Source organism: Jatropha curcas, chromosome 2, assembly GCF_041381405.1.
Source record: "Jatropha curcas cultivar XTBG-Jc1 chromosome 2, XTBG_Jcur_1.0, whole genome shotgun sequence".
Taxonomy (NCBI): domain Eukaryota; kingdom Viridiplantae; phylum Streptophyta; class Magnoliopsida; order Malpighiales; family Euphorbiaceae; genus Jatropha; species Jatropha curcas.
In genome coordinates, this window is record NC_143152.1 from 30,667,300 (window position 1) to 30,684,114 (window position 16,815).

Sequence of the window (16,815 nt, forward strand, 5' to 3'; positions counted from 1 at the left end):
GACTCACCTTAAGATTGGATCACAGCTTCAAGTAGATAACCAACCAAAACTAATCCTTGAAAAAACAGATTATTTCTCTTATTAAATACCTAATATAAAGACCAAATCATCATTAGAATAAACAAATAAAATATACAGACAGCCATCAACTCAGAAGCCATGAAGACTTCACTGTTTCCCTCTCTTGTTAAGGAACAAGACTCGATATTAGCTGGGTTCCTATATATAAATTAACAGCCCAACTAACTGATCAAAAATCTAATTAGAAAATACAGAGAATATCTAAAACTCGTAATAGTCCTATTTCCATGTGGTAAAAAGTAATGCAAGCATTGAATAGTGAAAAGATATTCATCTATAAATAATGTGTAATCATGCAGTAATTCTCACACTCTCAGGCGCTCATTTAAGAAGTAAAGCTAGATGGGGTCTCCGATAAAAATGAAAGGTGTTCATTTTCTTCTAGCCTTCACAGTCTTGGCTTTGGCGCTCTCATATGCCAGTGCCTATGACCCTAGCCCACTCCAAGATTTTTGTGTAGCAATAGATGAACCCAAGAATGCTAGTATAATCTTGTCTCAGTTTTTTTATTTTTGCTTTATTCCAAGTTACTGTTTGTCATTTTTTCATCTAAAAAACGAGTATTGTTGGAATACGTTGGTTTACATTATTTGAATAGTTAACAATAAATTTTTGCCATGCAGTGTTCGTGAATGGAAAATTTTGCAAGAATCCAAATCTCACTGCACCCAATGATTTCTCCTTCTCGGGACTCAACATTCCCGGAAATACAATGAATCAAGTTGGATCAAATGTAACGCTCTTAAATGTCGACCGGATACCAGGGGTTAACACTCTAGGTGTCTCCCTAGCTCGTATCGACTATGCACCAAATGGTGGTTTAAACCCTCCTCATATTCACCCCCGTGCCACAGAAATCCTATTAGTCCTCGAGGGCACCTTTTATGTTGGTTTCGTGACAACAAACCCAAATCGTTTTATCAGTAAAATCTTACACGAAGGAGATGTTTTTGTCTTTCCAATTGGCCTAATTCACTTTCAGTTCAACATTGCAAAGACCAATGGAGTTGCCATTGCTGGTTTTAACAGCCAAAATCCTGGTGTTATCACCATAGCAAATGCAACCTTTGGATCTAATCCACCTATCAATCCTGATGTTCTCGCTAAGGCATTCCAATTGGACAAGAATGTCGTCAACTATCTTCAGAAAAAGTTTGCTAGTAGCAATAAGTAAGGAGACATGCACAAAATAACTGTGAACCAGTAACCTTCTATGGTGATGTTGTTCTATGTTCCTTGAATACCACAAGTAGAATAAACTAAAAAGAGATTTCCAATCATGTTCTGTTGTCAATGTCAACTTTGGAAGCAGTATGAAATATTTGAATTTTGTCAAAGTGATTCTCTCCTTATATTCCAGCAGAAATTGCGAACTCTTTATACTACAGTTCTATAACTAGCCAGGAGATAATACATCGAAAGAAAGAATCATTCTTATTATCTTCTCGTTCAAAGCAGATACTCAAATGAAGACAATGAATACATATGCTTACAAAAAAATATAACTGACTGTTATATATATTTAACTCAAGAACTTCTTTTTTTATCATGTAGCCTAGTGGAAGCTTTTTCAATGTTTAAGGAAAAAACAAAATGAACTAAAACTAAACAAAATATAATGGTCTCTGTTAATTTGATTGCAGAACAAAGTTTGTGGGCTAATTGGACCCAAATTGATAAAATTATATCATTATTTCTGTATCATCTCCATGCACAAATGATAGACTACTCTGTGACTTACCCATAAAAAGGATTGTGACAGATGCAAGATTGTACAAGATCAGGAAACCAACATCACTTAACAGGAATTTAAGATTGGAGCAGATTAACCATTATTTTTAGGTAGTTAGCTATGATCCTGTTGTTTGATTGTGATAGGCCAAGAAGATCTTCTAGGATGCCTATCAAGAATAAGAAGTATCTTGACTGAGTCCTCATTTTACTGATGCGGCAATCACTTAGTTGTTATTCTTTTATTTGTTTTTAATATTTTTTTATGCCTAATAAGAAGTCAAATTGCTGTTGAGATTTTCCAGCAATTCTTGACTAAAATAAAGCCCATATTGTGCCGTTGTGGCCTTAGAATAGGTCTGAGTTTGTTTCATTACTTTCTCTATTTATTCCTTTGTAATAGCAGCAGAAAGCATCAAGGAAAAATACACCAAAAAACTTCTCATTCTGAGAATTAATCTCCTTGGCTTTGACTGGGCCCTATCAGTGGTATCAGAGCCATCTATCCTAATTTCTTCTTTTCTTCATCTTTCATGGCGACAAACAAAGAGCCAATTGAAAATTTGGAAGTTGGCCTTGGCCAGCTCCAGGAAAATCTATCTAGAATGGAACGAGGACTTAGTGATGAACTGCAACAAATCAAAGCAGCCATCACTAAATTCTCTGAAATTACACTTCCTAGCAGAGATACGTCTAGCAGTACAAGTGACCACATTAGCCAAAATTGCACCAACCACGATGAATCCAGAGAGGGAGGAAAGCCATTGTATTCTGCGAAATTGGCGAAATTGGAGTTTTTGAAATATTCCGGAGACAACCCTACTGAATGGTTCACAAGAGTGGATCAATTTTTCGAATACCAAGGAACCCCAGAATTAGAAAAAGTGTCCTTGGCGTCTTATCACCTTCGTGGAGAAGCAAACGAATGGTGGCAGTGGCTTTGCAGAACTCACACCGAAGCAGGGAAAGCAGTAACGTGGGGAATTTTCTCTGAGGAATTGTGGTCCCGTTTTGGGCCCACTGATTGTGAGGATTTTGAAGAATCATTATCGAAAATCAGACAAACGGGACTCCTACGCGACTATCAACGAGAATTTGAGAGACTGGGAAATAGGGTCAAGGGATGGACCCAAAAGGCACTAGTGGGAACGTTCATGGGAGGTCTCAAGCCAGAAATTACTGAGGGCATCAGAATGTTCAAACCGCAGACTCTAAAAGATGCCATCAGTCTAGCTCGGATGAAAGATGAGCAATTGCTGCGTCAAAAGAAGGCAATTCGCCCATCTTATCAGATGAGCTCCTCATCTGCAACGAAGATAAAACAGAGTACACCTGTCAAACGACTTTCTTGGGAAGAGATGCAGAATCGATGGGCTAAGGGGTTGTGCTTTAATTGCGATGAAAGATTCGTTCCTGGGCACAGGTGTTCCAAACCGCAACTTCTTCTTCTTGATGGCGGAATTGGCATTGAGGAAGACGATGATGAAATTGAACCAGAGATTTCGTTACATGCACTTACTGGATGGTCCTCGGCAGGTACTATGCGGGTTGCTATTCAAATCAAATCCCTGGAATTAATTTGCCTCATTGATAGCGGATCCACGCACAATTTCATCAACGAAAAGATAGCCGAATTTTTAAAGCTATCAGTGGAGCCAACCATACCATTCAATGTGAAAGTAGCGAATGGGGATCCTCTACAGTGCAGCGGAAAATTTAGGAACATTCCTACTATTCTACAAGGTATACCCTTCTCAATTACTTTCTATTCCCCGCCAATTATGGGTCTGGATGTGGTATTAGGGGTTCAGTGGCTGCGCAAATTGGGAACAGTTCAATGCAACTGGGACAGATTGACGATGGATTTTATGTGGAAAGGGGAGCAACAGCATCTACAGGGAATTAAAGGGCAACAAATCAAAGCTTCTTCCTTGAAGGCAATGGCCAAAGAATTAAACCACAACACTTCACTCTTTGCCATTTGCGTAGAGGCTTCTTCAATAAATTTCCCTGAAGGACTACATCCAGAAATGCGAACTCTGTTAGATCAATTTCCAGATATCTATCAACGGCCTAGTCAGCTTCCTCTGGAGCTGAAAATCAATCACCGGATCAACCTCAAAGAAGGTGCCAATCCTATTAATGTCCGGCCTTACAGATATGCCCACTTTCAAAAGGCAGAAATTGAAAAACAGGTTCACGACATGTTGAATTCTGGACTAATTCAGCCAAGTACGAGCCCCTTCTCTTCACCTGTGTTACTAGTTAAAAAAAAAAGATGGTTCTTGGCGATTTTGTACAGATTACAGGGCCCTTAATACGGTGACAATACGAGACAAATTTCCAATTCCAACGGTAGACGATATGTTGGATGAACTATATGCGGCTTCTTACTTTACAAAACTTGATTTCATTGCTGGATTCCATCAGGTTCGGGTTCACCCTACTGACGTCCATAAGACCGCCTTCCGCACTCACAATGGCCATTATGAATATCTGGTAATGCCCTTTGGCTTGTGTAATGCTCCCTCCACCTTCCAAGCCCTCATGAACACAATTTTTCGTCCATATTTGAGAAAATTTGTGTTAGTTTTTTTTTATGATGTTTTAATTTATAGCCCAACTTGGAACATGCACCTGCATCATGTGCGATTGGCCTTTGAATTACTAAGGCAACATAAATTTTACATCAACAAATTGAATACTTGGGTCACATTGTCTTTTGCAATGGCATTCAGTGGATCAAGGGAAAATAAAGGTTATGCTTGATTGGCCTGAGCCTACTAATGTGTCTGAATTATGTGGTTTTTTAGGCTTGACAGGATATTATAGGAAATTCGTTCGTGATTATGGAGTCATAGCCTGGCCTTTAACTAATCTATTAAAGAAGGGTCAATTTTCCTGGAATGCCGAAGCAGACAACTCTTTTACTGCATTGAAAGAAGCCATGGCCTCAACACCCATACTTGCAATGCCTAATTTTGAAGAGCCTTTTGTCATCACCACAGATGCTTCCAATAATGGCATCGGGGCTGTGTTATCTCAGCAAGATCGGCCCATTGCATTCATGAGTCGCGCCTTGGGGGGCTTCCAAACAATCATGGACCACATATGCTAAAGAGATGTTAGCAATTTTGCAAGCTATTCGAACATGGCGACCATATCTGCTTGGCCGAAAGTTCTACATTCACACTGACCAGCGTAGCCTCAAGTATATGGTGGAACAGAGGATTGTCACACCTGAACAACAAAAGTGGGTCTCCAAGTTATTGGGATTTGACTATGAGATAATTTACAAACCGGGCAAGGAGAACAGAGTTGCAGACGCCTTATCCAGGGTTAGTGGCAGCCCAAGCCTCAACGCTCTTTTCATCCCTCACACTTCACTTTGGGATCAGATTCGAGCAACAATCTCCACTCATCCCTACATGATTAATATAAGCAGATTGGCTACGGAGAATCCAGGAACCCCTTATTCTTGGCGAAATGGGTTGATCCTTTACAAAAATCGGGTTGTGGTTCCCCCTCATTCTGACTTAACTTGTAAGAATTTGCAGGAATTCCATGATTCGCCTTGTGGTGGACATTCCGATGTCTTGCGCACCTATAAAAGGGTTGCTTTGCAGTTTTACTGGCCTTCAATGCGGAAGCAGATTCAAGAGTACATTGCTGCTTGTTCTGTTTGTCAGAAAAATAAAACTTCCACCTCTTCTCCGGCGGGGATCCTACAACCGCTGCCCATTCCACATCAGGTTTGGGATGATATTGCAATGGATTTTATTGATGGGCTACCAACTTCTAATGGGAAAAATTCAGGTAATTGACAGGCTCAACAAGTATGCTCACTTCTTGCCTTTGTCTCACCCTTATTCTGCTAAAATTATTGCTGACAAATTTGTGGATGTGATTGTTAAATATCATGGGATGCCCAAGTCTATAATCAGTGACAGTGATCCAATTTTTATGAGCAATTTTTGCCGTGAATTTTTCAAACTGTCTAGTACTAAGCTGAACATGAGTTCTTTGTATCATCCAGAGACTGATGGCCAATCAGAAGTGACTAATAGATGCTTAGAACAGTACCTTCGCTGTTTTGCATCTCAACAGCCTCGAAGATGGAGTTTTTTCTTGCTTTGGGCTGAGTACTGGTATAATACTTCTTTCCACAGTTCGATTGGCATGACTCCATTCATGGCTTTGTATGGCCGAGCTCCTCCGATGGTACCAAGATATGAAACAGGACAAGCCCTTGTTCATGAAGTTGATCAGACATTGGCCACCCGCGATGAAATCTTACAAGAACTTAAGTCTCACCTTTCACGTGCTGCTAATCAGATGAAACAGGCAGCAGATTTGAAACGTTGAGACGTTGAGTTTCAGGTTGGTGATCTTGTTTATCTCAAACTTCAGTCGTACCGACAACATTCAGTATACAGGAGAGCCTCTCAAAAATTAGCTAGTCGGTATTTTGGGCCTTTCTTGGTAGAAGAAAGAATTGGGAAATTGGCCTACAGATTGCGGCTGCCTACGGGGTCCAAGATTCATCCAGTTTTTCATGTCTCACTTCTCAAGAAACATATTGGAGATACTGTACCTGTGTCTACTGATTTACCTCAATTCTCTAGTGACGACGAGGCTGTTTTGGAACCTGAAAAAGTGCTGGAAACGAGACTAATTCGAATTGGTTCCAGGTCTGTACAAGAAAGTCTAGTTCAATGGAAGCATTTGCCCCAAGAAGATGCTACATGGGAAAATTCTGCCAACTTACGTTTGCGCTTTCCAACTCTGAACCTTGAGGACAAGGTTCCTTCTCAAGGGGGAAGCAATGATAGGCCACGAAGATCTTCTAGGATGCCTATCAAGAATAAGAAGTATCTTGACTGAGTCCTCATTTTACTGATGCTGCAATCACTTAGTTGTTATTCTTTTATTTTTTTTAATATTTTTTTATGCCTAATAAGAAGTCAAATTGCTGTTGAGATTTTCCAGCAATTCTTGACTAAAATAAAGCCCATATTGTGCCGTTGTGGCCTTAGAATAGGTCTGAGTTTGTTTCATTACTTTCTCTATTTATTCCTTTGTAATAGCAGCAGAAAGCATCAAGGAAAAATACACCAAAAAACTTCTCATTCTGAGAATTAATCTCCTTGGCTTTGACCGGGACCTATCAGATTGCGTTTGTTTTTCTTTTTTTTTTTTTTTTAATATGATTATGGGTGTTTTAATGTTTTGCTTGTATAATTGCTCTAAGCATTTGAATTTGGTCAAATGAAGTGAGTTTTCTATCTTTTCTTTTAATTTCTTGTATTTGGGATATTGAAGATGGTATGAAATATTATTGCAGTTTGTCAGTTTATATGTAGACTTGTTTGAATTTCTCAAAAATAAAAAATAAAAGATAAAAAATAAAATTTGCACATTCTACTAATAAAACACCAGGTAATGTGAATGTTTGATTTGAGTCATCTAAATCAGTGGAGTTAACAACACCTGGGCAATCTTTATAAAAGAAGTTGGAACCGAACTCATTGTAAAAACTATCTAAAGAAAAGCACAGTTCAATGTTGGAATCCTGAATCGACCGAGTAAAGAGACTTTTAGGCAGCGTTTGGAGGTTCACAGTTTTTGGGTAGTGGAGGGAATCGATAAGAGACGTGGGGTCATCAAAGAGAGGAGATGGACAACGAAGAGAGTGGAGAAAGAGAAACTCTGGAGGCATGAAGTGGTGAGGATTATGGGGACAGGCAACAAAATTGGCATTCTGGGATTTTAGAGAGGTAGTTTGAGGAGAGAGTAGAGAAGATAGAGAGCTAAGGGTTTGTTGGGAGAGAGAGAGTAGGTCAGTGAGAGAAGAAAGTGTGGTAGAGAGATCGAGAGTCGGAGTGGCTGTGGCGGAAGGAAGTTGCTGTTGCTGAGCTTGAGATTGAGACCGCGGTGGTCGTTGTGGTGGTGGTGGGGGTTGGTGAACAGCGGAGAAGAAGAAATTAGGGATAGGATTAGGGTTAGGGTTTTGAGGGGGATAAGGGAAAAGGTATTGATTGGGATATGGAGTCGAAGAGGGATTCATGGAGAAAGGTAGACGAAGAAGAACTCTGAATCGGCAAAGGAAAGCCGATTCTAATTTTTTAGCGATAAAATTTAGCGACAAGCGATACGTCGTTTTTATGAAACACCAACACCTTTCTCCAAAACGACCGAACGACGGGTCCTTTGGTAAGCACAAGAGACGCACTATTATCTTTTCTTTTCCGTGTGAATAAGATTATATATTATAGATATAACTAGGCGAAATCCGCGTGTAGAGCGGGTTGCTTTATTATTATTTTTTTTAAAAAAATTATTTTATTGATGTATATAGATTTGTAATTTATAAATTGAATTTACTAATGAATTAATAAAAACAAAAAGATCTCTTAATTAGAAAATAAACTCAAAAAATTTAAATTAACTGTGAACCAATAATGAAAAACTAATTTAAGAGTTTGTTTAATAGTTTTTTTTAAATATAAAATTTAGAATATATATATAATCATTGATCATATTTTGCATTCAATTATCATTTCATTCAACGATTTGAGAAATTCAGTCAATCCTCTAAGGTCCGATTTATAAACTAATAAAATTAAATCGTTTAACATCACTACAATCAAATAAAAAAATGTTTTATATTAGTATCAACTTTCTTTTCTGCTTGAAACTATACGGAAAAATAGAAAGAGTTCATATTAATATAAATTAATAAAGGTAAATTGATACTTAAACAACGATACATATTGAGATTTTAAAAAGAAAAGAACCATAGCTTCAAAGTCAAATGGAACAATTTTGAACATATAATTCCAATCATACACAATTTTTGATTGGATATAATTGTCGGTAGAAACAATAACGAAAGCAAAAAACTCTTCTTGGAAATGCATGATTCCAAGAGATATTGAACCCAACGACGAGTGTGAAGATTAATGCTTACCCGTGAGAAGATAACTAGATTGTAAATATAGCAAAAATGTGTGAAATATACTAATTGATGCCCTATTCAAAAGAAAGAAAAAAAATTCAATGTACAACAAACTAAGAAAAGAAAGAAACCAAAGCAGTAACCATATAGGTATATAATAAAAAACAAACTAATTATTTATTTTATGCAAAAATAATAATAGAAGCCAATAACTACTGATTATATATAGATACATATATAGGTATAAAATTAAAAATTTTCAAAATCCAAATTATCTTTAAAAAATTTTAAATTTTGAAAAAATGAAAACCAAATACCAAATAAAATAGAATAGTTTTTAAATTAGATTAGATTTTAAAATCTATTGTTATTATGTAAATATTACTTTTAAAATGAAACAAATATAATCATCCAATCAAAACATAAAAAAATAAAGAAAAAATATCCAAAAATTTCAATTAAAAATTTTCAAAAGCTAAATTATTTTTAAAAAATTTTAAATTTTGAAAAATGAAAATAAAATACCAAATAAAGTAGTTGTTAAATTAGATTAGATTTCAAAATATATTGCTATTATCTAGATATTAATATTAATTTTAAAATAAAAAAAAATATAACCATCCAAGCAAAACATAGAAAAATAGAGAAAAAAAATCCAAAAATTTCTAAAAGATAAAAAAGAATGCTAAAAAATTAGAGCTTTAATTTACATCTTTTTGCTTCAGAAATATATATATATATATATATATATATATATATATATATATATATATATATATATATATATCTGACATCTACATATAAATATGCATGTCTCATGCAAGATTTCTCCACACTCCCTCATTCCTACCAAAATTGTACAACAACCTAAATAAGCGTGCATATAGTATAATCATGAGAGTTGCTAATTTCCATGTCGTTTTTTTCCTTTTTGGCCTTAGTTTTCTCCTCTGCCATTGCATTTGACCCTGCTCCTCTTCAGGACTTCTCTGTTGCAACAAATGACTTAAAGTTTGGCGGTAATTTATGCTAATTTTCGTTTTTTTTCCTTTCAAGATTAAACCCTAATGCAAAAGATTATAAATATGGAAATTTAGTAATTTTAGGGATATATTAGTTATTATGTATTATTATTCCTAATCCTAATATTAGTAGGTTATTCAAACACTATAAATAGTCACTGAGAATCCTTTTTCCACTACAATCAGTTTACTCTTCCCTTCAGATTGTTTCTCTCTTTTCGCTTCTTCTATTCTCTTTTCTTCTAAATCCCTGATTTTAATCATAGTAGGAAAATGCTTTCAATCGATGAGAATGGAGACCCATTATCCGCCAATTACGGAGATGTGCCTCTGCACAAGCTACAATCGATGGAGGAACGGGATCTAAGTCGGTGGACCAAAGTGAAAGACCTAACCGGAGTGTCGAAAGGCAAAGAGGTGTTGATTAGAGGCCGGGCTGAGACAATCCGTGTAACGAAGGATGTGGTGCTTGTCGTGGTTAGACAGAGGGGTTTTACAGTCCAGTGTGTGATTACTGTTCAACCTGGATTGGTTAGCGACCAGATGGTTGTTTTTGTGGCTAGCCTTAGCCCGGAATCCATTATTGATGTTTAAGGTTTTGTTTCCGTTCTGTCGTCTGTCCCTATAAAGGGAACGACTCAGAAGGTTGAGGTTCAAGTGAGGAAATTGTATTGTATCAGTCGGGCAATGCTGACTCTTCCAATTAATATTGATGTTGCTAGCAGGAGTGAGAAAGAAATTGAGGAAGCTAGATGTTTGAATTATAGAGTTCTGGACGTAAGAGCACTTGCTAACCGGGGAATTTTCCATATTCAGAGAGAAGTTGTCTTTATATTCACGCAGTTCTTAAGATCAGAAAATTTTGATGAAATCCACCCCCAAATTTGGTATCAGGCGCTAGTGAAGATGGTCCTGCTGTATTAGAGCTGGACTACAAAGGGCAACCAGCATGCTTGGCTCAGGCACCTCAACTTCACAAGCAAATGGCAATCTGTGGTGATAAAGAACGTGTTTTTAGAGTCGGTCCTGTTTTCAGAGCAGAGGACTCTTACACCCATAGGCATCTAAGTTTGTGGGTCTTAATGTTGAAATGGAGATTTAAAAACACTATTTTGAGGTAATGGGTATCGTTGATCGGTTATTTGTCATGATTTTTGACTATTTGAATGAGAATTGCAAGGAGGAACTTGAGGTTGTTCAGCGGCAGTATCCATTTGAAACTCTGAAGTTCCTACGAAATACACTACGATTGAGGTATGAAGAAGGGATCCAGATGCTTAAGGAAGCAGGAGCGGAGATTGATCCTTATAAGAAATTGAATACTGTAGTAGAGAGAAAACTTGGCCAGCTAATTTTGGAGAAGTATGGAACCGAATTCTACATGCTTCATCGCTGTCCTTTAGCTGCCAGGTCATTCTACACCATGCCTTGCTATGATGATGCAAAGTACAGTAACTCATTTGATGCCTTCATTCGAGGGGAGAAAATAATTTCAGGAGCACAGTTGTCGGAAGAAAGTGCAAAGACCTGTGGAATTGATGTCAGTACAATATCCACATACATTGATTCTTTCAGGTATGGAGTGCCTCCACATGTGGGTTTAGTGCAGGGTTAGAGCGGGTGGTTATGCAATTCTGTGGTTTGAATGATATTCGGAAAGCATCACTTTTCCCTCGTGACCCACATAGGCTTGCCCCATGATATGATAAATGGAATGGTTTCTGAGCAAATTTGAAAGACTTCTGATATTATAATTCACTACACTTCATAGGAAGAGGAAGAGGTTCGTAGAGAGCACAACTGGGCTTTTGTTCAGTAGTGTATTTCCCTTGTGCATCACTCTCTATTTTATATCTGATAGAGATAGTTTTAGCTTTATTATGTTAATTCTAATTGGTTTATAATTTTAACTGCTGGCCATTGTTGATTGTTTGTGATGGATGGGATCTTGGTTTATGTTATTATTTGTTTTTAGACTTTTAGTGAAGGAGTCTGTGAACTCTAACTCTCCCATTATTCATATATTCCAGTTTCAATTTAATTAATGTCAAGTGCCAAATTACTATTGAAATTTACTCAATCTGCGTTTAATTACACTGCTTTGGATTCCAATCCTTTTTTTCTTTTCTTTTCTTTTTTTTTTTTTTAATTTAAAACATTGCAATTGATAGAAGGTTAGGCAAAGAGCGGAAGAAAGCGATACATGGATCCGAAGGGTTTTAAATTGGAGAACATTTTATCTACTTGTTTGATAGAAGTAAAATTGAAATACAAAAATTATTTATTAATTATTAGAATGATTCAGTTGAAATTTAACTAAAGTAGACGAGAATTTTTCTTCTTAATTAATATGATATTTCTTGTATGTATTTGTACTTATATGTATGTAAATATAGATTGATTCTTTCAGGTGTGGAGTGTCTTCACACGGTGAGTTTGAAGCGGGGGCTAGAGTGGATGGTTGCAATTCTCTGGTTTGAAACTCCATAGCAGGGTCTCATCCTTTTATCTTCAATAAGATCAAAATTCTTCTCTTCGAAGTTGAGGTCCAAATCCATTCATAAGCCCCTGAACTTTAAATTGTTAGTATTAAACATATATGTCAAACAAGCTAGTTGTTTTATTATCTTCTGACATGGATGTGGAGCATGTGTTGCTATTGTGGTGCCCAACTGCCAAAATCCAAATATGAAAAGAAGAAACCAGAGCATGAGACTGCTTCGACATTAATGGTGAAGGGAGCGATTGGTCTTTTAGATTTTGTCAAGAGAAGCTCGCACAAGAACATATAAAGCAGGATGGTTGGAATCCGATGTCACTAATGATCAGTCCAAAATTAATTGCTTGCATTGTGACATAAAAAGTTATAGTTGACTAGCAGCCTTCATTTGGAAAATCTAATTATCTTTTTAACTACTATAATGTCAATAATCATCTATACCAATCTTATCTTTTTAACTGCTCTAACGACTTTGGTACAACACCTAATTAATACCTACCAATCATTTGGCTTAATCTAAACTAATTAATTACGACTTAATTAGTGTGAGTATTTATTCATAAGAGTTGAATTATCACATATTTATTTATTTTTATATGCTATACAATTATTTTATATTTTGATAATTTCCTATACACAGCTGGCAAATGCACCTCTTGTCTAACACATCGCTCCGCGCCTACTGGCGGCCATGACAGTAATAACTTTATGTAATTAGGGCAGTATTTAAGTAATATTCCTTTTAAACGATGGTAACTTAAGATTTTAAATTCTTAATTTTATATAAAAAAAAAAAAAAGTTAACTTGAAAGTGAAATCCATTTAGCTAAGGATAAATATAAAGTTGCTAAAAATAGTAATAAGAAAAAAAAAAAAAACACAAAAAAGTCCATAGTCAGTAAATTCAACAAAAGACTGATGTATAGTTTGCTTAAAATTTCATCATAGGATATCTCACACTTAAATTTCAGTTAGAACAGTTGATTAGTCAGAGTCATCCTACTCTAATAATGCATCAATTTTTCTCTCCACTCTAACTACCTCTAATCCAACTTTTATTTTTCTTTTGGTTATTTCTTGCAAACCTAATGTTTTAAATCATCATGTTCCAGATTCAACGCTTCTTTCTTTCGTTCATTCAAAAAAATAATTGTTTAGACTGAGTTATAACTCCATGTCTATAGACCAAATCAATAAAAATAATTTTTTTAAAATATTTATTCATGCTTTATCATTTTTTTTTCAATATATGATTAGAAATACTTTATTTCAATAAAAAATTTTATTTTTATTGGACTGTTCCATGTACTTGGTCTAAAAGGTTTCCTATTCTTAAAGAGTCACTCTATCAATCATCATTGACTTTCCTTTAAATGAATTGTTGATATAATTTGTAATGCATTTATAAAATTGGAATTGCATTAAAAAATGTGTTTGAATGATCGCAACACTGCCTATTATAAATATGAACATTTTATGTTAGTATGAACAATTAAAATTTAAAGAATTCTACTTTTTTTTTTTTTAACTGCCGCCCCCCTTTCTCTCTATCTTTCGCCATTAAAATTTTCTTCTATTCTCTCCATTGAAACACAAAATTAAGCATGTAGATATGGGGAGGGGCTGATTCTTGTCTCTTGTGATAACCCCTCCTCATATTTTTAGTATATTTTTAGTTTTATTGTAAATTTTTGTGTTTTGTGTTAAATAAATTAAATATCTATGCTTATTCTGGCATAGATTCATGTTATTTATATTTCTGTTATTGTTTGTATTTTATTTCCATCTTATATAGAGTTTACGGTCTCTCCATTTTATATGGGATTTTGTTTTGTTGTTTGTATTTGCTTGGTTTATTTGGATAAGTTGCAATTGTGGAGAATTTTACAACTATACAATGATCTTCGTCTTTTGGAGCCTGGTAGTGCGGCATGTTCCTCCATTGGATTTAGTGGTCTAAATCCTCTGTGTTCGTCATAGGCAATTAATTTATGGATAATTACGCAGTATATAGAAGATTCGGAGAGTTCATCTAATCAACCACTTCTGAATATCTATTCGTTTTCATCAAATTCACCTTCTATTTTTGAATGAAATTTTTTATTAGATCAGTGAACAATAATTATTTTATAGTTTTTGTTCTATGTCTGGTCTTCATGAGAGAGGTCATGTCTTCCCTGCAATATTTGTATTGATTTGAAGTATTGTAATGAAATACTACTATTATCTTTGAAAAAAAAAATTAAAGAATTCTCTATAGTATAATTTTACTGAAATTTTACAAATTTATAAAGCGAATTAGTACAAAGAAAAATATAGAATACAAATTAGTGAAGCAAAATTTTCCCCATATACAATCAACAAAATGTTTTGGAAGACCAGTCTATTATTATCCAGTGACTGTAAATAGAAGATTCCTGATTATATATATATAATTAAAAAGCCTGAATTAAAAATAAGAAGCATTTCTTTGCAAAATCATAACAATTTTGTAACTCAAATAAGTGTTTCCAATGAAATTAAACCTGCGATTCTAATTCTTCCAAAATACTGATTCATACACTTATAGAACGATGATTCGTTAGGAGAAATTATAAAAGAAAAGGCAACAGAGTAGTTGAGAATTGCCGTCATCATCACTCTATATCTGATCAATATAGGATCGATGACTTTGAATACTTCAGAGACTTCCTCCTATAAATACCTACGTATTCAGCCTATATTTCTCACACCTAGCACTTAAGAATAACAAGCTACAGAAACCTCTTACTTTCACAGAAAGCAATAAAAAATAAAAATGAAAGGCACCATTTTTCTTTTCTCTTTCACTGTCTTGGCATTGGCTTTCTCATTTGCCTCTGCCTACGACCCTAGCCCTCTCCAGGACTTCTGCGTAGCCGTTGAAGAACCCAAGAATGCTAGTAATATAAGCTTCCTTTCAGTTTTCCACTTTCTTTATGTTTATTATATGTATATATAATTTAAGCATGGATTATATTAACATTTCTGTAATATTATTGCAGTCTTCGTGAATGGCAAGTTCTGCAAAAACCCAAAACTTGTAGAAGCAAATGATTTCTCCTTTTCGGGTCTAAACATTCCAAGAAATACAAATAATGGAGTGGGATCAAATGTAACTCTCGTTAATGTAGACCTATTACGAGGTCTCAACACTCTTGGTATTTCTTTAGCTCGTATTGATTACGCACCATATGGCGGCTTAAACCCTCCCCATATCCATCCTCGTGCGACAGAGATTCTTGTCGTCCTTAAAGGCTCTCTTTATGTTGGCTTTGTCACATCAAACCCAAGTCGTCTTTTCGCTAAAGTATTATACCCAGGAGATGTTTTTGTTTTTCCAATCGGTTTGATTCATTTTCAGTTGAATGTGGCAAAGACTGAAGCAGTTGCTTTTGCTGGGTTGAGCAGCCAAAATCCTGGTGTTATTACTATAGCTAATGCAACTTTTGGGTCTGACCCTCCTATTAATCCTGATGTTCTTGCTAAGGCTTTCCAACTGGACAAGGACGTTGTTGCTTATCTTCAGAAGCTGTTTGGTGGTAGCAACTAATTAGCGACATCTATACGTACATGCATGCATAAAACAGCCATTTAAAAGAATAAATATATATAGTGTTGTTTGACAATAATTTTACGCTGTTTATTTTTTTCTGTATTTCCAAAGTTGCTTGTAATACTTTGATAATAATAAAAAGGAAATTGCTTTCTTTTGCGATTTAATTTTTTTTTATTTGTGTGGACAGTATATATCTCATTTTGTGCTTAGTAATTAATTAGTTTAATGGTATTAAGATCGTTTGTATAATTAGACGAATTAAGAAAAAGAATGGAACTCTTTTGTTTGGATTTTGCTACAATTTGTTGTCGATAGTTAACGGTTGTTGTACGGTGTCCGTGGGACCCACATTTGAAATAAATAATAAAAAAAAATTCTTTGGTAGGTGATTTATTTTTCAGTGGTTTCTTCGGTAAATGATCTGTATTTCGGTGGACGCGTGATTAATGCGTCCACCTCTCCTATAAATAGGAGATGGCACTGGAGCTTCAACACAACAAGCATAGCAAAAGAAAAATAAAGATTTAGAGAGTTTCCGTTTTAGAAAGGGTTTTAAAACGAGGATAGAAAAAATAGTGAAGATAATTTAGGAATTATTGAACGCAATTGCTATTGTTTTATAAGGAAAAGATTTAAATATACTCATTATATGCATCTACCTATATATCAAATCAATTACAAACGATGTTTTGATTTAAATAAGAGTATTTATGATTATACGCTGGAAAGAAAAAATGACAAATCAATAACATTTAAAAAAAAAATTGTTTTTTAATATAATGTATGAGACCACCCATACACCTCTAGCTATAGACACAAATTTTTCATATTTTACTAGTTAATTTCAACCGATTGTTTTAGAAATTTTTATCTCTCCATTTTTATAACTATAAATATTAAAATTGTCGAGTGATCAGTCGTTAAATAATTGTTTTTATGTTTGTTG

General features: G+C 35.1%; 3 protein-coding genes and 1 pseudogene across 4 annotated transcripts; all 4 read left to right on the forward strand.

The window, feature by feature from the left end:
• Positions 1–401: 401 nt before the first annotated feature.
• LOC105647876 (germin-like protein subfamily 1 member 16) lies at positions 402–1,397 on the forward strand. The gene is made up of 2 exons (XM_020684691.3): positions 402–565; positions 705–1,397. Exons 1-2 carry the CDS (start codon positions 424–426, stop codon positions 1,253–1,255), a joined length of 693 nt encoding a protein of 230 aa, XP_020540350.3. The 5' UTR covers positions 402–423; the 3' UTR covers positions 1,256–1,397.
• A 573-nt stretch (positions 1,398–1,970) lies between these two features.
• On the forward strand, positions 1,971–6,982 carry LOC110010892 (uncharacterized). Of its 2 annotated transcripts, XM_089718084.1 has the most exons (3): positions 1,971–4,311; positions 4,626–5,628; positions 5,849–6,982. In XM_089718084.1, the coding sequence occupies exon 1, from the start codon at positions 2,346–2,348 to the stop codon at positions 4,128–4,130; it is 1,785 nt and encodes a 594-aa protein (XP_089574210.1). In that variant the 5' UTR covers positions 1,971–2,345; the 3' UTR covers positions 4,131–4,311; positions 4,626–5,628; positions 5,849–6,982. The 2 variants fall into 2 exon arrangements, with proteins under 2 accessions (XP_089574210.1, XP_089574209.1); XM_089718083.1 differs by having other exon boundaries at positions 1,971–5,628.
• A 2,876-nt stretch (positions 6,983–9,858) lies between these two features.
• Positions 9,859–11,886, forward strand: LOC149498596 (aspartate--tRNA ligase 2, cytoplasmic pseudogene; annotated as a pseudogene).
• A 3,144-nt stretch (positions 11,887–15,030) lies between these two features.
• Positions 15,031–16,033, forward strand: LOC119370235 (germin-like protein subfamily 1 member 13). The gene is made up of 2 exons (XM_089718550.1): positions 15,031–15,213; positions 15,316–16,033. Exons 1-2 carry the CDS (start codon positions 15,090–15,092, stop codon positions 15,861–15,863), a joined length of 672 nt encoding a protein of 223 aa, XP_089574676.1. The 5' UTR covers positions 15,031–15,089; the 3' UTR covers positions 15,864–16,033.
• The last annotated feature ends 782 nt before the right edge of the window (positions 16,034–16,815 follow it).

Excerpts from the sequence above, each read along its gene's own strand:
- LOC105647876 (XM_020684691.3), top strand. The coding sequence starts at position 424 with ATGGGGTCTCCGATAAAAATGAAAGGTGTTCATTTTCTTCTAGCCTTC. Across the intron at positions 566-704 it reads AGATGAACCCAAGAATGCTA|TGTTCGTGAATGGAAAATTT; the intron begins GTATAATCTTGT and ends TTTGCCATGCAG.
- LOC110010892 (XM_089718083.1), top strand. The coding sequence starts at position 2,346 with ATGGCGACAAACAAAGAGCCAATTGAAAATTTGGAAGTTGGCCTTGGC.
- LOC119370235 (XM_089718550.1), top strand. The coding sequence starts at position 15,090 with ATGAAAGGCACCATTTTTCTTTTCTCTTTCACTGTCTTGGCATTGGCT. Across the intron at positions 15,214-15,315 it reads TGAAGAACCCAAGAATGCTA|TCTTCGTGAATGGCAAGTTC; the intron begins GTAATATAAGCT and ends ATATTATTGCAG.